Consider the following 25,263-nt stretch of genomic DNA (forward strand, 5'->3'; position numbering starts at 1 on the left):
GGAATCTTATAAAAAAAAGGGGGAAATAGAAAGACCTGCAGGGGACAGGAGCTCCACAAGAAGAGCAACAGAACCAAAAAATCTGGGCAAAGGGTCTTTTGTGAGACTGATGCTCCAAAAAAATGACCATGCATAGAGATAACTTAGAACCCCTGCACAGATGTATTCCATGGGAGTTCAGTGTCCAAGTGTGTTCCATAATAATGGGAACAGAGACGGTCTCTGACATGAACTGATTGGCCCGCTCTTTGATAACTTCCACCTATACCTGAGGGAGGAGCATCTTCACCAGTCCAAAGAAGGAAGACAATAAAGCCAGTCCTAATGAGACCTGATAGACTGGGGTAACATGGAAAGCAAGGAGGACTTGCTTTATCACTGGACACAGGGAGGGATACAGAAGAAGATGAGGGAGGGAGGGTAGATTTAAGAGGGAATGAGGAAGGAGCTACAGCTGAGATACAAAGTGAATGAACTGTATTTAATAAAAATAAAATTAAAATTAAAAATGCTTAACAATTACTCACAAACTGAATCCAAAAACATATCAAAGATGTCATCCAATATGACCAAGTAGTCTTCATTCCAGGCGTGGAGGGGTGGTATAGTATATGGAAATACATCAATATAATACAGCATAGAAACAAACTGAAAAAAAATCACATGATCATCTAGATACAAAATAAGCATTTGATAAAATCCAACATTTGTTTAAGTTTAAAGTCCTGGAGATATAAGGGATACAAGTCACTTACCTAAACATAGTAAAGGTAATACACAGCAAGACTATAGCCAAAATGAAACTAAACAGAGAAAATGAAATCAATCCCATTGAAATCAGTGACAAGGCAAGGTCCACTCTTTCCATATCTCTTCAACATAGTTCTGAAATCTTTGCTAGACCAATAAGACAATTAAAGAAGATCAAGGTTATTCAAATAGAAAATAAAGAAGTTGAAGTATCACTATGTACAGATAATAGGATAGTATACATGAGTAACTCCAAAAAATTCTAACAGGGAACACCTCACTTACAGCTGATAAACACCTTCAGCAAAGTGGCTGTAAACAAAAATAACTTATCCACCATATTTCTAAATCTAAATGAAATGGATAATTTTCATGATCAATTCCACTTACCAAAGCTTAATCAAAATGAGATAATTGAATAAAATATTCCTATATCACCTAAGGAAATAGAAGCAGTCTACAAAGTCTCCCATGAAAAAACAAACAAACAAAAAATAAAGTCCAGGGGCAGATGGTTTCAGCACAGAATTCTACCAGACCTTCAGAGAAGAGCTAACACAAATACTCTTCAAACAATTTCAAAAAATAGAAACAGAAGGAACACTACCGAACTCATTCTATGAAGCCACAGTCATCTTGGTACCTCAACCTCAAAAAGACCCAACAAAAAAAAGACAATTTCAGGCCAATCTCCTTTGTAAATATTAGTGCAAAAATACTCAACAAAATACTTGCAAACCGAATTCAAGGACACATCAAATGTAGCATCAACTACGACCAAGTAGGCTTCATCACAGGTATGCAAGGATGGTTCAATATACAGAAATCCATCAATGTGATCCACCATGTAAACAAATTGAAGGAGAAAAACCACATGATCATCTCCTTAGATGCTGAAATAGCATTTGACAAAATCCAACATCCATTCATATGTAAAGTATTGGAGAGATCAGGTATACCTAAACATAATACAGGCAATATACAGCAAGCCTATAGCCAATATCAAACTTAATGGAGAGAAAATTAATCAATCAATCCCACTGAAATAAGGGACAAGGCAAGGCTACCCACTCTCTCCATATCTATTCAACATAGTTCTTGAAGTCCTTGCTAGAGCAATAAGACAATGAATGGAGATCAAGTGAATACAAATCAGAAAGGAAAAATTCAAAGTTTCACTATTTGCAAATGATATGATAGTATGCCTGTGTGACCACAAAAATTCTACCAGAGAACTTTTATAGCTGATAAACACCTTCAGCAACGTGGCCACAAAATTAACTCAAAAAAATCAGTAGCCCTCCTGTATACAAAAGACAGAAGGGCTGAGAAAGAAATTACGGAAACAACACCCTTCACAATAGCCACAAAGGGCATAAAGTACCTTGGTGTGACCCTAACCAAGCAAGTCAAAGACTTGTATGAAAAAAAAATTCCACTCACTGAAGAAAGAATTAGAAGAAGATATCAGAAGATGGAAAATCTCCCATGCTCATGGCTTGGTAGGATTAACATAGTAAAAATGGCCATCTTAGAACGAGCAATCTACAGATTCAGGGCAATTCCCAACAAATTACCAACACAATTCTTTACAGAAATTGAAAGAAAAATTCTCAACTTCATAGGGAATAACAAGAAACCCAGAATTGCTAAAACAATCTTCTACAATAAAAGATCTTGTGGAGGTATCTCCATCCCTGATCTCAAGCTGTACTATAGAGCAACAATACTAAAAGTTGCATGGTACTGGAATAGAAACAGACTGGACTGGTAGATCAATAGAATTGAATAGAAGACTCTGAAATGAATCTACTTATGGACACCTGATTTTTGATGAAGTTGCCAAAACCATTCAATTGAAGAAAGAAAGCATCTTCAACAAATGATGCTGCTATAACTGGATGTGCACATGTAGAAAAATTTGAATAGATCCATACTTATCACCCTTCATAAAACTAAAGGCCAAAGTCGATCAAAGTTCTCAATATAAAACTAGACACACTAAACCTATTAGAAGAAAAAGTGGGGAAAAGCTCTGAATTCATTGGCACAAGAAACAACTTCCTGAATAGAACATCAACAATTACAGGCTCTAAGAGCAAAAATGGGACCTCATGAAAAATGAAAAGCTTCTGTAAAGCAAAGGACACTGTTGTCAGAACAAAAAGACAGCCTACAGATTGGGAAAGGATCTTCACTAACCCTATATCTGTCAGAGAGCTAATATCCAGAATATATAAAGAACTAAAGAAGTTAAATAGCAATGAATTGGTTAATCCAATTTAAAAAATGGGGTACAGAGCTAAACAGATAATTCTCAATAAAGGATTATCGAATGGCAAAGAAACACTTAAAGAAATGTCCAATATCCTTAGTCATCATGGAAATGCAAATCAAAACGACTCTGAGATTTTACCTTACTCCCAACAGAATTGCTAAGATAAAAATTCAAGTGACAACACATGCTGGAGAGGATGTGGAGAAAGGGAAAGCCTACTACACTGCTGGTGGGAATGTAAGTGTACAACCACTTTGGAAAACAATCTGGCACTTTCTCAGACAATTAGGAATAGTGCTTCCTCAAGATCCAGCTATACCACTCCTAGGCATATATCCAAAAGATGCTCAAGTACACATCAAGGACATTTACTCAACCATGTTTGTAGCAGCTTTATGTGTAATAGCCAGAAGCTAGAAACAACCAAGGTACCCCTCAGTTGAGAAATGGATGCACAAATTGTGATACATTTACACAATGGAGTATTACTCAGCAATAAAAAAAACAACGAAATCATGAAATTTGCAGGTAAATGGTGACAACTGGGAAAGATCATCCTGAGTGAGGTATCCCAGAAGCAGAAAGACACAGGGTATATACTCACTCATAAATGGAAATTAGATATATAATATAGTATAAACATAATAAAACCTGTGCACCTAAAGAAACTAATCAAGAAGGAGAACTCTGGCTAAGATGCTCAATCTCCATTCAGAAAGGCAAAGAAGATGGACATCAGAAGAGGGAGCAAACAGGGAACAGGACAGGAACCTACCACAGAGGGCCTCTGAAAGGCTTTACCTTGCAGAGCTTCAGAGCAAATGCTGAGAGTCATAGCAAAACTTTGGGCAGAGTGCAGGGAATCTTATGAAAGAAGGGGGAGAGAGTAAGTCATGGAAGGGACAGGAACTCCACAAGAAGAGCAACAGAAGCAAAAAATCTAGGCACAGGAGTCTTTTGTGAGATGGATGCTCCAAAAAAGGACCATGCATGGAAATAACCTAGAACCCCTGCACAGATGTAGTCCATGGCAATTCAGTATCCAAGTGGGTTCCCTAATAATGGGAACAGAGATGGTCTCTGACAAGAATTGATTGGCCTACTCTTTGAAAACCTCCTCCTGAGAGGGGGAGCAGCCTTGCAAAGCCACATAGGAAGAAAATTCTGCCACTCCTGATGAGACCTGATAGACTAGGATCAAAACAAAGAAGAGGAGGACTCCCCTATCAGTGGACTTGGGGAGGGACATGAGTGGAGAACAGGGAAGGAGGGTGGGATTTGGAGGGGTGGAGGGAGGTAGCTACAGGGGGATACAATGAGAATAAACTGTAATTAATAAAAATAAAAAAATAAGTTAAAAAAGTATCAGTAGCCATCCTGTACACAAAAGACAAATGAGCTGAGAAAGAAATTAAAGAAAGAACATTCTTCACAAAGGACACAAGAGACAGACTATCTGGGTGTAACTCTAACCAAGCAAGTCAAAGACTTGTATGAAAAAACTTCAAGAATCTGAAGAAAAACATTTATAGGAGAAAATGAGTGAAGAAGGTTGGAATTGCAAGGGAAGTAGGGAGGGGACTACAGCTGGGATACAAAGTGAATAAATTGTAAATAATATAAAAAATAAAAGCTCAATTTGAAAAAGAAATTAAAGAAGATACCAGAAGATGGAAAGATTTCCCATGTTCAAGGCTCAGCAGGATTAACATAGTAAAAATTGCCATCTTACCAAAAGCAATCTACAGATTCAATGCAAGTCCCATCATATTACCAACACAAATTTTTACATATCTTAAAAGAGAAATTATCCACTTCATGTGAAATAACAAGAAAACAAGAAACCCAGAAGAGCTATATATATGTGTATATATATATATATATATATATATATGTGTGTGTGTGTGTGTGTGTGTGTGTGTGTGTGTGTGTACAAGAAAAGATCTGGAATATCTCTATTCCTGATCTCAAGCTGTATTATAGACAAACCAAATAAAAATTGCATGGTACTGGTACAGAAACAGAATGGTGGATCAATGGAATTAAATAGATGACCCAGAAACAAACCAACACACATATGGACACCTGGTTTTGGACAAAGATGCCAAAACCACACAATAGAAAAAAGATAGCAACTACAGTAAATGGTGATGGTGACTGGATATCTGCAAACTGAAAAATAGATGCATATAGATGCATACTTACAATCCTGCACAAAACTAAAGTCCAACTGGATCAAAGTCCTCAACATAACACCAGACACACTAAGTCTGTTAGAATAAAAAGTGTGGAATAACACAACCAAAATATCTAGGCCCAAGGGTCTCTTCTGAGACCCAACCAAGGACCATGAATAGAGATAACCTTAAACCACTGCACAGATGTAGCACATGGGAGCTCAAGCTGCAAGTAAGTTCCCTAATAAGGGGAACAGGAGATGACACTGACATGAACTCAGTGGCTGGCTGTTTGATCACCTCTTCATGAGGGGGTGGAGGGCAGGCTTACCAGTCCTCAAAGTAAGACAATGCAGCCAGTCCTGATGAGACCTGATAGGATTCAGTCAGATGGAAGCCTTGGAGGTCCAACCCTAGCAGTAGACAGAGGGAGGGGCATGGGAGTAGAAGAGGAAGTGAAGGTGGTATTTGGAGGAGATGGGGGAGGGGGACATAGCTGGGATACAAAGTGAATAAACTGTAATAAGTAAAACCAAAATCAGATGTATATAGGCAGTAGATACAGACATATATACCAAAGCATAATATATTAACAGTGGCTCAGAGTTCCTCATCTTTCTGTAATACTGATAATGCAATCTGGGTCTTTATATTTATGCAGCTATCTATATTTGTAGCAATAAACTATTTATTATATGAAAAAAAATTCAGAAAATCAATGAAACCAAGAGGTGGTTCTTTGAGAAAATCAACAAGATAGACAAACCCTTAACCAAACTAACTAAAAGGCAGAGAGAAACTATCCAAATCAGCAAAATCAGAAGTGAAAAGGGGGACATAACAAGGGACACTGAGGAAATTCAAAGAATCATTAGGTCTTACTTCAGAAGCCTACACAACACTAATTTCAAAATCTAAATGAAATGGACAGTTTTCTTGATAGATTTCATTTACCAAACTTGAGGATTCTTAATCTAAACTAATAATCTTTTGATGATGTATTCTTTGTAAATGATTTTAAATTCTGTCCTATTTTTATACAGATTCATCATAGCCTAAAAGCATAAGAAAGCCACCATGACACCTAAAACTTCACTGATGCTCTTTGCTTGTACTGTATCATCTCAGAGCAACTGCACAACTTCTAAATCTCTTAGATTCTCAATTTTTATCTATCCACACCAGCATTGCCAAAACTATGAAAGAATGGAGTCTATCTCTTAAATGATTTCACTGAAGGAAGCAACAATTAGTCATGCATAGCAGCTTTAGGCAAAAGGGGGAAGAGTGCAGACCAAGGGCTGTGTGGTGCAGGCAACTGGTGAGACTCTCAAGGAGGTTTGTGTTGGAGGCTGAAGAATTATGGGAGAAGTATTGTCATAGTGCTGACAGTAATAAACTATGCAAAGTAGTCAATAAATGAGAAAGAAAATAACCAGGGTACTGAGTTGTGAGAGAATCCAGGTTAAATCTACAGCCAAAAATGTCATCAAAGTGAGTAACCAATCACTGGAGAAAAAGTCAACATAAAAGCTCAAGGACCAAATTAGATCTCTCAAACTGCAAATAAAGAGATTCACTCATGAGATGTTTCCATTGAAAATCAAAAAACATGTGCTCGCTTCGGCAGCACATATACTAAAATTGGAACGATACAGAGAAGATTAGCATGGCCCCTGCGCAATCGAAGAAGATATCAGAAGATGGAAAGATCTCCCGTGCTCATGGATTGGTAGGATTAACATTGTGAAAATGGCCATACTGCCAAAAGCAATCTACAGATTCAATGCAATTCCCATCAAAATACCAACTCAATTCTTTACAGACCTTGAAAAAAAGATTCTCAGCTTCATATGGAGAAACAAAAAACCCAGAATCTCCAAAACGATCCTGTACAACAACAGATCATCTGGAGGTATCTCCATTCCTGATCTCAAGCTGTACTACAGGGCAACAGTAATAAAAACTGCATGGTATTGGCATAGAAACAGAAAGGAGGATCAATGGAACCGCATAGAAGACCCAGAAATAAATCCACACACCTATGAATACTCGATATTCGACAAAGAAGCCAATTCCATTCAATGGAAAAAAGACAGCATCTTCAACAAATGGTGCTGGACCAACTGGATGTCTACATGCAGAAAAATGAAAATAGATCCATATTTATCACCCTGCACAAAACTAAAGTCAAAGTGGATCAAGGACCTCAACATAAAACCAGATACCCTAAATCAATTGGAAAAAAAAGTGGGGAACAGCCTAGAACTCATTGGCACAGGAGACAACTTCCTGAACAGAACACCAACAGCACAGGCTCTAAGAGCAACAATCAATAAATGGGACCTCATGAAACTGAAAAGTTTCTGTAAAGCAAAGGATACCGTCATCAAAACAAAACGACTGCCTACAGATTGGGAAAGAATCTTCACTAACCCTTTATCTGACAGAGGACTAATATCCAGTATATACAAAGAACTAAAGAAGCTGAAAAGCAGCAAACCAAGTTATCCAATTAAAAAATGGGGAACAGAGCTAAACAGAGAATTCTCGACAGAGGAATATCGAATGGCAGAAAAACACTTAAAGAAATGCTCATCCTCATTAGCCATCAGGGAAATGCAAATCAAAACGACCCTGAGATATCACCTTACACCCATCAGAATGGCCAAGATGAAAAACTCAAGCAACAACACATGCTGGAGAGGTTGTGGAGAAAGGGGAACCCTCCTCCACTGCTGGTGGGAATGTAAACTGGTACAACCACTCTGGAAAGCTATCTGGCGCTTTCTAAGACAATTAGGAATAGTGCTTCCTCCAGACCCAGCTATACCACTCCTAGGTATATACCCAAAGTTCACTCAAGTACACAAATGGGATACTTGCTTAACCATGTTTATAGCAGCTTTATTTGTAATAGCCAGAACGTGGAAACAACCCAGATGCCCATCAATAGAGGAATGGGTACAGAAATTGTGGTATTTTTACACAATAGAATACTACTCAGCAATCAAAAAGGAGGAAATCATGAAATTTGCAGGCAAATGGTGGGATCTAGAAAAGATCATTCTGAGTGAAATATCCCAGAAGGAGAAAGACAAACATGGGATATACTCACTTATATAGACCTATAAGATATGATAAACATAATGAAATCTATACACCTAAAAAAGATAATCAAGAGAGCAGACATGGCATAAGATGATCAATCCTCGTTTAGAAAGACAGATGGGATGTGCATTGAACATATGACAGGAGTCTACTGAGCGCATCTGAAAGACTCTAACTAGCAGTGTTTTCAAAGCAAAGACTCATGACCAAACCTTTGGCAGAGTACACGGAATCATAAGAAAAAAAGGGGAGTTAGTCTGATGGGGAAAGGATAGGAGCTCCACAAGGACCAAATATATCTGGGCACAGGGTCTTTTCTGAGACTGACATTCAACCAAGGACCATGTATGGATATAACCTAGAACCTCCACTCAGATGTAGCCTGTGGTAGCTCAGTAACCAATTGGTTTCCAAAAGTGAGGGGAACAAGGACTATTTCTAACAGGAACTCAATGACTGGCTCTTTGGTCTCCCCACCCCCGAAGGGAGGAGCAGTCCTGTTAGGCCACAAAGGAGGACTTTGCAGCCAGTCCTGAAGATACCTGATAAAACAGGATCAGATGAATGGGGAGGAGGTCCCCCCTATCAGTGGACTTGGAAAGGGGCATGGTGGAGATGAGGGAGGGAGGGAGGGACTGGGAGGGAATGAGAGATCGGGACATGGCCTGGATACAGAGTTAATAAAATGTAACTGATAAAAAAATAATAATAAAATAAAAACAATGAAAAAAATAAAAAAGAAAAAATTAATATAAAATATTAATTAATAATAATTTAAAATAAAAAATTATTATTAAATTAACATCAACAAATTTGTAATAAATAAGTAATTATTTATTAATATGCATTATTAATAAATATAATTATTAATAAATAATCATTTATTTTTATTAATAATTATTTTCATTGGCGATCTTATTAATAATTAATTTTTATTTTATTAATTATGGATAACATATATTTATATTATATATAAATATATAATATAAATGTATAATATAAATATATTTTTATATTAATGCATATTAACATTTTTATTAATAATTATTTATTTTTACTAATAACTCTTATCAACATTTTTAAAAATTAATTATTTATTTTATTATTTATTCATAACATATATTTATATATAAATATATAATATAAATACATATAAATATGCACCATATTAATGCATATTAACATTCTTATTAATAATTATTTATTTTATTAATAACTTTTATCAATACTTATTAATAATTAATTATTTATTTTATTGTCCATTAATAATATATCAATAAATATAATTATTAATGACTGAATAATACTAATAATTAATTATTTATTAGTATGTTGTTAATGAAGAGTTATTAATAAATAATTGATAAAATATTGATAGTAAAATAATATTAAAATAATATTAATATTAATATTCCTCCATTGCTGGTGGGAGTGTAAACTTGTACATTCCTTTTTTAAAGTAATCTGGAGGTTTCTCAAAAAATCATGAATAGCTCTATCTCAAGATCCAGGTATACCACTCCTAGGTAGATACCCAAAACATGCTCTACCATTCAATCAGGACATCTGTTCAACTATGATCATAGCAGATTTATTCTTAATAGCCAGAATCTGGAGACAACCCAGATATCTCTCAAGTGAAGAATGGATAAAGAAACTGTGGTACATTTACACAATAGAATACTGTTTGGCTATTAAAAACAAGAGTATTATGGAATTTGCAGGCAAAATGTAGAACTAGAAAAGGTCACCCTGAGTGAAGTAACTGAGAAGCAGAAAGACACTCATGGTGTGTACTCAATTATAAGTGGATATTAACCATATAGTACAGCATAACCATACCACAATTCACAGACCCAAAGGAGATAAGTAACAGGGAGGACCCAAAGAAGGGTGCTTAAATCACACTCAGAAGGAAATAGAAGAGATATCAGAAGTGGTTAAAGAAAAGGAACAAGGTAGGAGAGGGAGCATAGAGAGAAATGAAAGTGGAGATCAGACCTTGGGAGAGCAGAAGCAGGAGGACAGAGAGAAAATAAACAGAGTGGGGACATCTCTTTGACAAGCAGGAGACCTATGACAACCTAGAGGCTTCTGGGAGAATATGGGGATGATCTGGCTGAGACACCTAGCAGCAGGGGTTATGGAGACTGAAGAGGACACCCTCTTACTAGATAGGACCCCTTGTTGAAAGGGGAACACCAAGTAACCCACAAAAACATTGACTCCAAATTTACTCTATCTACAAGATGTGCAAGGATAAAGATAGAGCAGAGATTGAGGGAATCTACAACCAATGCCTGACACTATCAATGATACTTTGCTGTGATCACAAATAAATGCCCAGCATAGCTGTCTCTGAGAGTCTCCATCCAGCAGCAGATAGAAACAGATGCTGAGACTCACAGCCAAACCCTGGGTAAGGCATAGGGAGTCTTGTGGAAAAGTGGGGTCTTTGTGTGCAGAGATAGAAGTATCTGGAGTGGACAGGAACTCCACAAGAAGACCAAGAGAGCCAGCTAAACAGAGTCGAGAGCATCTTGTGGAGACTGAAGCACCAATGAAAGACCATGCATAACTAGGCACCCTATACAAATATAGGCACATGTCTCTAATCTCAGCACTTAGAAGGGAGACTCTGACTGATCTCCAAACTCAAAGAAAGCCTAGTCTACATAGTGAGTTTCAAGATAGCCAGGGCTACATGAAGAGACCTTTGTTGTGGTTAGTCTAAAAATATTTATTAACCCACTATCACAGTCAATAAAAGACACAGACAACTGATAGATTTTAGAATAGCCTTATATCACCTGGGGCAAAGTAGATAGTAACCTTCTAAACAACCTTTACTTCCAAGCCCCAACCCAGGCTGCCTTCCACCCATAATTCCATAAACACTTGCATATTCTCTCATATGTATAATTTCCTCCATCCATACCAACATATGCTTCTTTCAAGCTAAGCTGTGATAGCTCTCTGCTTTCTTCCTCTACCTCTTCCAGTACCTGTCTTTCTACCCACCATTCTTCTGTGCCCAAAGCCCAAGAACGATAGTCCCATCTACCTCCTTCTGCCCTGCCCGGGTATAGGTATACTAATCATCTAGTAATAGATAATTGAAAAATATTCCTCCACATCCCATGGTTACAGGAGATAGTTAAACATCATAACAATATCCATAGCATGGCAGTAACCAGATCTCAAGGCACTGAAATAGCATTTGAATACATAACACATGACTAGTCCTCAACAGACACTGGAGAGAGAGAGAGAGAGAGAGAGAGAGAGAGAGAGAGAGAGAGAGAGAAGTTATTAGGTCAGAGAAAAATGAAAAATCACTATCAATTGCCAACAAGCAATAATATTGCAAGGAGAAGTTCATACAGGGCCATTGGACAGACAGAAAAGCCTGCAGTTTGCATTGAATGATATGGTCTTTATGGGCTATATCAACTTAGTAGAGCCCTTTGTTCAGACCTGTGGTTCCTAAGAATGGATAAGAAGAGATGAAGAGGCAGGTAGAGCCAGAGCCTCTTCCCACATGTTTGTGTCTCACAGCATGATGACATTTGCTCCAAGGCTCTCACTAAACTTCCAGCATCAATGACAGAAAACAACTGCTGCTACTCTCTTGGCTGCTTTATAGAAAGAACCATTAATGCCAGAGATTCGAGGAAGAAAGTTGTGGTTTTTAAATACATTGTCTCCCCAAAGTCGGTTTAATTCAACAGGACACAATGATGCACAGTCATAAAAATCCTAGCTGGTGCTGATGAGATTGTTCAGCAGATAAAAAGAACTTGTACCAAGTCAGATGGACTGAGTTAAATCACCTGAAGGTACAAAACTTACTTCCACAATTGTCATCTGACCTACATATGTGCCCAATGGCATATGTCCCCCTTGGTTTGAAGTAAAATATAAACAATCACAACAAAGTCTCTAACATGGTCTTTGAAAGCAATAATGGGATGACACAGCTAAGGCCTTGGCAAATGATTTATGCTCTAGCATTAAAAAATAAAACTTCTGCACATGTAAAGTCAACAATAAAGTGAAAGTGTGGGCTTCTAAAGAGAAGTGAGTGGATGTGGCAAGGAGATAGTATTACAAATTTTCAGAGCACTGAATGTATTTCATGTAATGAAAATTCATTACATTCAGAAAATGTAATGAAGTTTCAGAAGAGGTTAGGACACTGGATAAAACACCAAAACCCATTAAAAAACACTGTGCAATGTTCTCAAGTTAATTAGAACTATAAGCAGTGACATTTAATGACTGACATGTGAAAGTACCTTCACAAAAGAGATGCCCATTACTACAGTTCTGGGCTGGTATTGTCCTTGCATAAGTAGGGCACCTTCTCCTAAAAAGAGTTGACTTGATGGAACTTTCCAGAATACTCACCCCCATATTTTTCCATACTTTTTATAGCATTCTGCATCATATTTCCAAATACCCTGGAAAGACAAACAGTATGAAATCCATTATTGTCCTGTATGCACTGACTCTTGTGCAGCCAGAGCACAAAAACCTCAAATCCCATGAAATCAGGTTTATTGTCTCTGACAGAGAAAAGTTCTTCTTCAGAGATGATTGAAGTATCACCAGCAAGATGTCTCAGTGGGAAAACACAGTGATAGAGCAGCACATCTTTCTGCAGCCTCTGCATGCACACTCATAGACACAATTACCTACACAGACACAAGATACATACAATACACACATGGACATAAATTTGATGGTGATGATGATGAAAATGATAATGAAATTGTTTAAAGAATGTACAAGATAAGCGTAGAACCTTAAGAAGAAACCTGAGCCAACAGCAACACACGCTTTGCCACATGTCCTTTTGATGTGAGTTCAGGAACATCTATCTGGGACAATGACCATGGAGCAGGTAAGTCACAAATTATCCACCTAGAATTAAAGTCTACATGGTATATACTCACTTATAAGTGCATATTACACATATAATGTAGGATAATCATACTAAAGTCTGTACAACTAAGGAAGCTAATCAAGGAGGACGACCCTGTATATGATGCTCAATTTTCATTCAGAAAGGCAAATAGGATAGACATCAGAAGATGGGGAAACAGGGAATATGACAGGAGTCTACCACAGAGGGCCTCTGAGATACTCTACCCAGCAGGATATCAAAGCATATGCTGAGAATCATAGCCAAATTTTGGGCAGAGTTCAGGGAATCTTAGGAAAGAAGGGGGAGATACAAAGACATGGAGGGGCCAGGAGCTCCACAAGGAGAGCAACAGAACCAAAAAATGTGGGGTCTTTTGTGAGACTGGTACTCCAAACAAGGACCATGCATGGACATAACCTAGAACCCCTGTGCAGATGTAGCCCATGCCAGCTCAGTGTCCTAGAGGGTTCCCCAGTAATAAGAAGAGAGAGTGTCTCTGACATGAACTCATGGGCTGGCTCTTTGATCACCTTCTCCTGAGGGGGAGGCAGCTTATGAGGCCACAGAAGAAGACAATGAAGCCAGTCCTGATGAGACCTGATAGAATAGGGTCAGATGGAAGGGGAGGAGGACCTCCCCTATCATTGGACTGGGAGAGGGGCATAGGAGAAAAGAGGGAGGGAGGGTGGGATTGGGAGGAAATGGGAGAGGGGGCTACAGCTGGGATATAAAGTGAATAAACTGCAATTATTAAAAATAAATTAAAAATTAATAAAAGTCTGCATGGAACATTGAATTTTCATTCATTTCCCAGTAATTTTGTTTAATCATTCTTTCTCTAGTGGTTTTGCCTTTAATGAATCTTTAAAAGGAATAGGAGAAAAAGATTTCACTTTATAGTTAAGTATTTGAGGTGACTGACAGCCATCATCCTGTCTCAGATATTCGCAACTCAGACTCATGCATAGGATTCTGCTGTTAAAGAAAGAGAAGCAAGAAAATTTGAACACAGGGAACTTCCCAGAGACTCATACTCCAACCAAGGATTATTCATGGAGATAACCTAGAACCCCTGCACAGATGTAGCCCCTGGCAGTTCAGTGTCCAAGTGGGTTACATAGTAATGGGAAGAGGGACTGCCCTCTGACATAATCTGACTGGCCTGCTCTTTGATCACCTCCCCCTGGGGGGGAGCAGCCTTACCAGGCCACAGTAGAGGACAATGCAGCCACTTTTGATGTGAACTGACAGACTAAGATCAGAAAGGAGAGGAGAACCTTACCTATCAGTGGACTTGGGGAGTGACATGCATGCAGAAAGAGGAGGGAGGGTGGGATCAGGAGGGGAGGAGGTAGGGGCCTATGGGGGGATAAAAAAATGAATAAAGTGTAATTAATAAAAAAATTTTAAAAAAAAGAAAGAGAAGCAGCTGTAGTTATATTTCAGAGGCAGAGCATGTTGCCTAGCATACTTAAGATCCTGGATATCATTCTCAGGACTGCAAAAACAAAACAGAAGCTAAAATTTTGTCATTGGAAGCTGGAGATATGGCTCAGCAGTTAAAAGAGGGTCTGTGTTCCCAGTACTGATTTCCAGATTCTTACATGCAGCTCTAACTCTGGCTCCAGGGAACACCGCCCCCTTTTCTGTCTCCTGTAAGTACTACACTCACATGCACAAACCTGCACACATCCAAACACAGAATCTTACTATATGAAGCAATCATTACCCAGAACCCATAGTGAAGCAAAATACTCTAGTTACTTTGGTTCTCAAGAAGATCCCAAGCATGCCATGAATAGTAAATGCTGGGGCTAGAACCATAGAAATAAGTTCAGAGGTTCAATAACTATGCAGAAAACTCCAGTATATGAAAAATCCCCCAAAATTGTTATATTGGCCTGTTAGAAATGGATGCTTCAGAAATAGTCAATTAAAAGAAAAAAAAAATGTTGAATATAAGCCCTGGTACAAAGAGGAGATTTTAAATCTAGTGCATACTTCAGTGTCCTAGAAGTTGGAAATCCCTTCAAGATTTTTTTCCAAATAAGTGCAACAGTACCTTCTCAGAATCTACACTGGGTAAGAACCAAACTCTTCTTTGATTGTTCACAAAGTCAGAATATCAAGACTGAATAAGCTGGAGATCTCGGCACTTCTGATGTAGAAGTTTCAGGGTTTTTTGAAAATTCAGATGTGTCATGTGATGTTTTGCTACAGGCTGTCTTGTGAGAGGGCATGTGATGTCTTGCTACAAGCTGTCTCATGCAAGGGGCATGACTGTCCACCTGAAAACACCTGTGTGTGAACTCTGAGGAGAGGATATATATAAAATCCCACAGACAGCGAAATAAGATTCTTTGTATCTACATCACTTCGCTAGTCATCTGTCTTCAACACTTGACTTCCCAGAGACAAACATTCCAGAGAACTTCCTGGGGAAATCCAAATGAGGCTTGCAGCTTTCACTGACTTGCTATGATCTTCTGAATCATGCTGATCTGTGTTGTAGTTTGGTGTTGGCCTTTGGACTGGACTGCTGGTTTCAGGTCAATGAAGAGTGGACTTGCTCCAAGGAAATACTTCTAAAATGTCTACAACTCCTTATTACTAATAACCTTCTTTTCTTTTCCTACCTCTGGTCAGTGGGTAGAAGAGAGCCCAAAGTGTTGAAGAACCTTAAGTAAAGTAGATTTGTTGAAAAATCTAAGCCTAAACACTTCACTTACTGTGAATTTGAATCTCAATAAACTGACAATAGGGCCAGAGAGATGGCTCCAAATGAGAAGCACTTGACACCAAGCCTGATAACCTGAGTTCTGTCCCTAGGACTAAGATGCCTGTACACACAGTATAATAACTTCTCTCTCTCTCTCTCTCTCTCTCTCTCTCTCTCTCTCTCTCTCTCTCACACACACACACACACACACACACACACACTCCAATTTTTAATTTGGCAATAGAGCCCTAGGAGACACACAGAAATTCTCTAGAACTATGAGAACACATAGTATGAAGGCCTGAAGTCTCAAAGTTTTCTCTAAAAGAGCACTTAATAGAATGAGCCAGAATTGTCAATCAAGAGAAACCATATGAAAAGCTCAATCAATACCCACCTTGTAGTAATTCAGTACAGTTCCTAAAAAGGGCAGAGGTGTGGGCCCAGGAATTCCCTGTTTCTTAAAAACACCATGTGTACGAGTCCCAAACCTATAAGGAGAAAGAGAGCCTTGTGACCACACACAAGAGAAACATGATCATAACCAAAACAATAAAACAAATCAACAACATGGCTGCCCCTCCAATTTGCAGAGTTTAGGGAATGGTGAAGGAACCTGTGTGCATGGCATCACACTGTTCATTTCTGTGCCTACTGAGTTCTGGTGGATCTAGGATTAACACAAAAGTCAATCAGGCCATATCAGGTGTAAACCTTATCAGTAAACCTCACCAAGAGGGAATAGAAGAAGGGTAGAGGTGGGGGTAGAGGTACGCAGAATATCTGCATAACATCAGTATGAACTGTGAGATTTAATATCACTGGAGCTATTGTTCAGTAGTAAAGGCATTGCCTAATAGATATAGGCTCTGGCTTGATTCCCCATACCACCAAAAACTTAAAATGCAAAATTAATTCAGTTGTCATTTCATTTGGGACCTTCAAGATGATGATACCACAGGTAGAGACACTGGCTGCCAGTACTGATAATCTGAGTTGGATATCCAGGATTCACACAATACGAGGGAACTGAGTCTGCAAAGTTGTCCTCTGAACTACGCATGTACACACACACACACACACACACACATACACATACACACACACACACTGTAATAGTGATGCCCCTAACCAAAATGAATAAAAACACAAAATTTTATAATGTTTATACAAGACTTTATTTCAACTTCTGCTATTACTTTTTAAATTTTTATTCTGGTGCCTGTGGAGGGTGTTGGATACCCTGGAACTACAGTTAGTGGTGACAGCCAGCTCCTTGTTGATGTTCAGACCTGGGTCCTCTAAAACAACAGCCAGTACTCTTAGTCACTGAGTCATTGTCTTTCCAGCCCCAGCTTCCAAAACCAGTTGTGACCTTCCATACAAAATAGGTCTGAGTATTACCCCAATCACTAGGACATGGTCTGGGGAGGAACTTTGGAGGTTACTCACCAGTAGAGGAGCATGAGACTGATTGCCAGGAGGACCCAGGTTTCCGGGGAGAAAGCTGAAATCAGATCCATCTTTGCTTGTCTGTCAGCAAATTACTCCTATGTGCTCTCCCTCCTGCTTTGCATGCTACCTTTTGCAGGGCTTCCTTTCTGCCCAACTGTGCTGTAATGAGCACAGCCTTCAATGTTATATAATGGGAAGATGGGTGGGGCAGGGCTCCAACCAGTAGATGGCTCAGCTTTGTTTCATCTGGACTTTGGTATCCTCTCCAACTTGAATGTTTGTAAAAGTTTATTCACAGCCTATTTTGACCTCCTTTGAGTTCATATTCTGTGCAGCAATCAATAAACAACTGTGTCATGTAAGTGAGACCAAATGCTCTTCCTTTCCATAAAAATTCAACCAAATTTATTGATATGAAATCCTTTTCACCAAGGCTCTCCTCATCCAAGAATACCTGAAATAAAGCCAAAGTAGTGTCAACCACAGATCTTTACAGAATGTCTTTGTCTACCCATGACAGATACTTTGTCATTTATCAAAACTTAACTCAGGAAAATGTGGCAGTCTGTCTGAGTCTGCCTGGACCTGGACCCCTAACAATAAATTAACTCCCACACATGGTCATCTTCTTCACTCTAGACCACAGTGAGGGTCTTCTTGTATATCCCCCTTGACAGACTGTGAGGCTACTCTGGACGTGGTCACCACTAGGCAATAGCATAGTCATTCAGACACACTTGTCAAGTGGGGTCAGGTCTCATGGACGAGTCAGTGGGCACAGTTTAGTGTGGGTCATGATTTATGGATGTTAGGAATGAGATTCATGGCTGCAAGTGACTCCTGACAGCTACGGGTCACAACAGAAGACTTACAAAAAGCTACTATGAAGCTTATAAACCATTTTGTTCAGTTGCTAATATATTGTAGAGAAGGTGTTTTTTTTTTTTTTTTTTTTTTTTTGGAGTGATGAAATGTTCTAAAAGGGACCAACTGTTCACCTTCTTTAGCTTTATCAATGCTTCATATTGAGAAACATATGTTTGAAACCAGAAAGTTATTGGGTTTTGGCCTAAAATCTGAGCAGTTTCCAGGAAATCTTTGTTGGCATACTGGGTAAAACAACTAGATGAAACAGAAATTAATCTCTCATAACCTGGGCAGATAATTTTGAAGATATGCACATATCAATCTCTTAAACAGTTCAGAGCATACCTCTCTGACATGATAACTTTGTTTCCTGGGGAAAATGGTATTGACTGTTGTTATCAGAAGTAACTTTTCATGAAGCAACTATTAAGAATTAGTCCACATGTTCTAGAGAAATAAAGACAGAACATTTCCTGAAACCATTAGTCTACCATGGGAATCATAATAGTCATTTTAAATACCTTTACAGTTGAGCCTGGAATAGAGAACTTTCACTGGGCACAAAATTATCCTTTTCTTTCCTGGTACTAACCAAAATGGCTACAGCAGTTTGTAGATGAACCACTGAAGTGTAAACATTCTGTAGTAATCAGGGGAGAAACCACTGTGATGTCACCATTCCAAGGCTCAAGCCATAACTGACAAAGTGACATATGCATTTCATTTCCTTAACACTTTTAAATTCAACAAGTTCTTTTGAACAATTTTTGCACTAAAAGTGTTTTATTAAATTTACGTTTTTACATAGCATTTACATATATATGATAGCTATATAATATGATACATATGATTTTTAGATATTGATTAAAATCAGCAGTAATGTGCACCTCCAAACTACAGTGTACTATCAAAAACAGACATCCAATGACAATATTATGTTGCTTACTGTTTTGTAAGGACAAATAGCCTAGTCTTATCCATTTATTTTTGGGGACATGATAACCAGCAGAGGTCATTTCATAGCAAATAACCTCATGGATATGACGTTTAGGAGAAAGCACATGTGAGAAGAATCCAGACAGTGAATAAGACATTTCCTTACTCTCTTCCTCTCTTGATGCAAAGATTACAAATAATTTCAGTAAAACATCAATCTCTCTAAATGGTAGCGCTTCCAATGACAGAATATCTTCAATACAGACCTTGTCTCTTAAAAAGTGACACTACCTACCATCACTGCAATACTTGAGACTAAACTTACAGCAAATTATCTCATGAGCATCAGCCTTTTCCAACCAAAGAACCAGGATATAAGTCTTTATACAGTGAACAGTAAGACATTCCCACTACTATAAGGATCCTTTATATTATTCTTCAACAAAAACACCAACTGACACCCCAATTTGAGCACTGTTTTAATGGCACTATAGTATTTTCCAATTCTTCTTTTTTTTGTTGTCTTGTTTGGTTTCTTTGCTCATTTTGTTTTTAAGATATATATTCCGGAATATATGGAATATTCAGCATATTTATTTTTTCTAATAAATATAACTGAAAATTAGTTTAATATTTCATATTGTTGCATAGTATTTGAGGTTCAGGCATAAGAGTAAGGATGTATATGGTTATCAAATATGGTGCTTCTTTTAAAAACCATTTTACTAATAATAGATATATGGTTGCTTCAAGTCTGGAAATACAATGGTTAAAATAATTTGTAATAAGAATTTTTAAAGGGCATGAGAGTTTAATTTCTCAACTATATAACAATGAAGATGATGATTGGTTTACATATGATAAAAATCTTTCTCTTTAGTGTCCCAACCCGTGGGACTTCAACAGGTTCCTAAATGGGGGGGGGGTGTTGGAAAGAATGAAGTAAGACAAAGAGACACAAAGAATGAGGCTAAGTCTGTTTGTCTGATCAAAGCCTCGTTTATTTGAAAATTTTACACAACTATATAGGGAGAAGGCAGGAAAAGGGGAAGGCTAATTTACTGCTGCAGAAGATAGCAAGAGTGCTTTATGGTTTGAGATACCTCCTGCAAGATACCTCAAGAATGGTTCCTTAAGATATCTCAAGGATGTTCCAAGGTGTTCTCACATAAATCTATCACCCATGACCTAGGGTCCTTGTGCAGCTGTTGGTAACTTTTCCACTAAATGGCATTGGCTCCACTAAATGGCTTTGGCTCACTAATTGGCTTTGGCTTCAGTAAATAGCTTTGGCTCCCAGCATCTCCTCCCTTCTTAAACAATTTAAGAGGCTAGCAGGTAGGTTTTGAACATGAGGTCTTTTGCAGATGGTGGGCATTAACCAGAGGGGGGAAGTAGTGACCTGATCCTCCCAAGGCATTTTGCAGCCTTTTCGGGTGTCTCTTTGGGGAGGAGAGGAAGACCCCATCAACACCTGAGGGCATCCCCAGCAGGTTGTGGTTAGGGGTAATCAGACACCAACCTCTATGCAATCAGGTTTGCTTCTCAGGGGACTCAGAAGGGGGCAATTGGGCCCTCCCCCTGCAGTACTTTGTCTTGCACCCCTTATAGGTACCCAGGCTACATCAGGCAAGCATTTATCTGAGTATGCTGTTCTCATGAGAGCCAAATGCAAGTAGTGAAGACCCATGTGATAGATTGTCAGCAGTCTTCCTTGGGCTCAGCTAAGCCTCTGTCAGCCAAATCAAGTCTGTGATAATGAACTTGTATAGGTTTAGATGCCAAGGAGTCAATTTGTTGTTTTACAAAGCTAGTAAGTCTTTTAATGGCCCATGGGTCAAAAGATATGAGGAGAAGGAAACCCACCATGGGTCCCACAATTGAAGGAAGGAAGGTGGTGAGCCAGGGAGAGGTTGAAAACCAATTATAAAACCAACTCTCCTCTTGTTCTCTCTGTCTCTTTCTCTCTTCTAGGCCTTCCCTAATCTTATCCATGCTGTCCCTTACAATCCCAGTATAATCTGCATAAAAGCAGCACTCTTCCTTCAGTGAAGCACAGAGTCCCCCTTTCTGAAGGAAAAGCAAGTCTAGCCCTCTTCTATTTTGTAGGACAACTTCAGACAGTGAGACGAGGGATTTCTCCAAGTTGGTGATGCCAATCTCCAGTCTCTCAACATCCTTGTCAATTGTCCAGCAAAGGTCAGAGTAATGCTTGTTGGAGAGAAGGAGAGAGATTATACCCGTCCCAGCACCCACAGCTCCGAGGCCGAGGAGGACAATTAGTGTAATAGCTGTTATGGCCTCTCTTTTTGTTCTAAGCAATGCATGGTCATTAATGGGGTCCCAAAACCGGGCAAAATCTTCCCCAGAATAATAAATCAGGCGGAGAATTAATTGGACAAGGACACAGAAGGTAGTAAAATTGCTTTTGAGGTGAGGGGTATATATGCAGGGTATATATACATTACTGCAAATCTACCAGCTATCGTTGCCTGGGAGGATATAATTGGGAAAGTGGTTTGATGGTGTAATGGTTACATTACAAAGATGTCTGTGTTTCTGAAGAATACTGTTGCCTATGCATAACTCAAGGCCAGAAACAGAAGTCACCGTCAATCTAGCCTCAGCCTGTTGTGACCATCTGCATTTAGAATGGTCAGAGGAGTAGAAGATTTCCTCAGTGACAGCAATGCCTTCATAAAAGGGTGGGGCAGAATCATACCAAAGCCAACAGGACTCAGTAAGTTCAGGGTGTGTATGATTCAGGGCTAAAAAGGTATGATTAACAAGGTCTAAATTAATATGGCGTGTATCAATCCCATCTTCAATCAAGGAGGGGATAGGCTTATCAGCAAAGGAAGGAGTCGGGGAGGCAGGGACATTTTGCTTAGGCTCTGTCCGTGCAGGAAAATCATTTTTCTTGGGTTCTATCTGTGCGGGAGGGGTGAGGACAGGATTGGGTCCAATAGCTATGGGTGGAATAGCTGATTCTTTCCTTAAGGTGAGGTAAATGATAACTCCTGGACCGTTCACACCTACCTGCATGCTCACACCTACCTGCACACTCACACCTCCTTGCACACTCACACCTACCTGCACGCCCACACCTCCTACCACACTCACCTTTTACCACACTCACACCTACCTGCACGCTCACAACTCATACCAGGATCACACCTCTTACCACGCACATGCACATACCTCCTACCATGCTCACACTTCCCTGCACGCTCACACCTCCCTGCATGCTCCTCACAGTTCCCTGCATGTTCCTCACACTTCCCTGCAGGCTCACACCTCCTACCACACTCACACCTACAAGCACGCTCACACCTCCCTGCATGATCACACCTCCCTGCATGCTCACACCTCCCTGCATGCTCACACCTCCAACCATGCTCTCTCTGTCTCTCTCTGTATCTGTCTCTGTGTCTGTCTCTCTGTGTCTGTCTGTCCTTGTCTCTGTTTCTCTGTCTCTATCTCTCTCTGTGTGTCTCTCTGTCTCTGTCTCTTTCTCTGTCTTTATATAGCTCTGTCTCAGTCTCTCTGTCTCTGTCTCTCTGTCCCTGTCTCTGTCTCTCTCTGTATCTGTCTCTTTGGCTCTGTCTGTCTCTCTCTGTGTCTCTCTCTGTCTCTGTCTCTCTCTGTCTCTCTCTGTATCTCTGTCTCTGTCTCTCTGTCTCTGTCTCTCTCTGTGTGTGTCTCTCTCTGTCTCTGTCTCTCTGTCGGTCTCCATCCCTGTCTCTGTATTTGTCTCTGTATCTCTCTGTCTCTTTCGGTCTCAGTCTGTCTCTATCTCTGTCTCTCTGTGTCAATGTCTTTGTCTCTCTCTATCCCTATCTATGCCTCTCTGTCTCTGTCTCTCTCTGTGTCTGTCTCTCTGTCTCTTTCTCTCTGACTCTGTCTCTCTGACTATGTGTCTGTCTCTGTCTCTCTGTGTCTCTGTCTCTGTCTCTCAGTATCTCTGTCTATGTCTCTGTCCCTGTCTCTCTCTGTCTCTGTCTTTCTCTGTCTCTGTCCCTGTCTCTGCCTCTCTCTGTATCTCTGTCTCTGTATCTCTGTCTCTTTCTTTCTGTCTCTGTTTCTCTGTCTCTGTCTCTCTGTGTCTCTGTCTCTCTGTATATCTCCATCTCTGTCTCTGTGTGTGTCTCTGTCTCTCTCTGTCTCTCTCTATCTCTGTCTCTCTCTATCTCTATCTCTCTGTGTCTGTCTCTGTCCCTGTCTCTGTCTCTCTGTATGTCTGTCTCTGTCTCTCTGTGTCTCTCTATGTCTCTGTCTGTCTCTGTCTCTGTCTCTCTGTCTTTCTGTTTCTGTGTCTCTCTGTGTCTCTGTCCCTGTCTCTGTCTCTCTCTGTCCCTGTCTCTCTATCTCTCTCAGTCTCTGTCTCTGTCTCTCTGTCTCTGTCTCTGTCTCTCTCTCTCTCTCTATGTATCTGTGTCTGTGTCTCTGTCTCTTTGTCTCCATCTGTGTCTCTGTGTGTGTCTCTGTCTGTCTTTCTGAATGTCTCCATCTCTGTCTCTGTGTGTGTCTCTATCTCTCGGTGTCTCTGTCTGTCTCTGACTCTCTCTGTGTCTTTCTCTGTCTCTCTGTCTGTGTCTCTGTCTCTCTGTGTCTCTGTCTCTGTCTCTATCTCTGTCTCTCTGTGTATCTGTCTTTCTGTCTGTCTGTCTCTGTCTCTCTCTATCTCTGTCTCTGCCTCCGTCTTTGTCTCTCTCTGTGTCTGTCTCTCTGTGTCTGTCTGTCCTTGTCTCTGTTTCTCTGTCTCTATCTCTCTCTCTGTGTCTCTCTGTTTCTGTCTCTTTCTCTGTCTCTGTCTCTCTCTGTCTCAATCTCTCTGTCTCTGTCTCTCTCTCTGTCCCTGTCTCTCTGTATCTCTGTCTCTTTGGCTCTCTCTCTCTCTGTGTCTCTCTTTGTCTCTGTCTCTCTCTCTGTCTCTGTCTCTCTCTCTGCCTCTCTCTGTATCTCTGTGTCTCTCTCTGTGTCTCTCTCTGTCTCTGTCTCTCTCTCTGTGTCTCTCTATGTCTCTGTCTCTCTGTCTCTGTCTCCCTCTCTGCCTCTCTCTGTATCTCTGTCTCTTTCTCTCTGACTCTGTCTCTCTGTCTCTTTCTCTCTGACTCTGTCTCTCTGTGTCTCTGTCTCTGTGTCTCTGTCTCTGTCTCTCTCAGTCTCTCTGTCTTTCTCTGTCTCTGTCCCTGTCTCTCTGCCTCTGTCCCTGTCTCTCTGCCTCTCTCTGTATCTCTGTCTCTGTATCTCTGTCTCTGTCTCTGTCTCTCTCTGTCTCTGTCTCTCTCTGTATCTCTGTCTCTCTGTCTCTGTCTCTCTCTGTATATCTCCATCTCTGTCTCTGTGTGTGTCTCTGTCTCTCTCTGTCTCTGTCTCTCTGTGTCTGTCTGTCCCTGACTCTGTCTCTCTGTATGTCTGTCTCTGTCTCTCTGTGTCTATGTCTCTGTCTCTGTCTCTCTGTCTCTCTGTCTTTCTCTCTCTGTGTCTCTCTCTGTCCCTGTCTCTGTCTCTCTCTGTCCCTGTCTCTCTATCTCTCTCAGTCTCTCTATGTCTGTATCTCTGTGTCTGTCTCTCTCTCTCTGTGTATCTGTGTCTGTGTCTCTTTCTCTGTCTGTCTCCATCTGTGTCTCTGTGTGTGTCTCTGTCTCTCTCTTTCTGCATGTCTCCATCTCTGTCTCTGTATGTGTCTGTCTCTGACTCTCTGTGTCTCTATCTCTGTCTCTGTCTCTCTGTGTGTCTGTCTCTCTGTCTGTCTCTGTCTCTCTCTATCTCTGTCTCTGTCTCTGTGTCTCTGTCTCTCTGTTTCGGTCTCTGTCAGTCTCTCTCTCTGTCTCTGTCCCTGTCTCTGTCTCTGTGTCTCTGTCTCTCTCTGTTTGTCTCTGTCTCTCACTGTCTCTCTGTCTCTGTCTCTCATTGTCCATGAACCTCAAGCATTTAAGCTCATTTAAATATATTTGAATGTGTTTGATTATATTTAAATACACATATATTTAAATAAATTTGAATGTATTTAAATACATTACCCGATGTGCTGGAA

The 25,263-nt window shown here is 39.8% G+C and overlaps 1 protein-coding gene and 1 non-coding gene across 6 annotated transcripts; one reads left to right on the forward strand and one right to left on the reverse strand.

Annotated features, from left to right (window-relative positions):
* Nucleotides 1-460: 460 nt before the first annotated feature.
* LOC132651279 (cytochrome P450 3A11-like) lies at nt 461-17,595 on the reverse strand. 5 transcript variants are annotated; one of them, XM_060376512.1, is made up of 5 exons: nt 17,418-17,595; nt 16,363-16,456; nt 12,727-12,779; nt 756-897; nt 461-648 (listed from the first exon to the last, which is right to left on the reverse strand). In XM_060376512.1, exons 1-4 carry the CDS (start codon nt 17,486-17,488, stop codon nt 804-806), a joined length of 312 nt encoding a protein of 103 aa, XP_060232495.1. In that variant the 5' UTR covers nt 17,489-17,595; the 3' UTR covers nt 461-648; nt 756-803. The 5 variants fall into 5 exon arrangements, with proteins under 5 accessions (XP_060232495.1, XP_060232496.1, XP_060232493.1 ...); XM_060376513.1 differs by having other exon boundaries at nt 461-671; XM_060376510.1 differs by lacking the exon at nt 756-897.
* Nucleotides 6,820-6,931, forward strand: LOC132651293 (U6 spliceosomal RNA). The gene has a single exon (XR_009589053.1). It is a non-coding gene; the product is annotated as a U6 spliceosomal RNA (small nuclear RNA).
* Nucleotides 17,596-25,263: the final 7,668 nt, after the last annotated feature.

This window comes from Meriones unguiculatus, assembly GCF_030254825.1.
Source record: "Meriones unguiculatus strain TT.TT164.6M chromosome 13 unlocalized genomic scaffold, Bangor_MerUng_6.1 Chr13_unordered_Scaffold_44, whole genome shotgun sequence".
Lineage (NCBI taxonomy): Eukaryota > Metazoa > Chordata > Mammalia > Rodentia > Muridae > Meriones > Meriones unguiculatus.

Bases quoted from the DNA above. Each gene is read 5' to 3' on its own strand.
- LOC132651279 (XM_060376510.1), bottom strand. From the start codon at position 17,488: ATGGATCTGATTTCAGCTTTCTCCCCGGAAACCTGGGTCCTCCTGGCA. The intron at 12,780-16,362 runs GTGGGTATTGAT...TTGTCTTTCCAG, and splicing joins CTGTACTGAATTACTACAAG to GGTATTTGGAAATATGATGC. The intron at 649-12,726 runs GTGAGTATTCTG...ATTTTTTTTCAG, and splicing joins AAGTATGGAAAAATATGGGG to TTTGTTTCTATGCTGTATTA.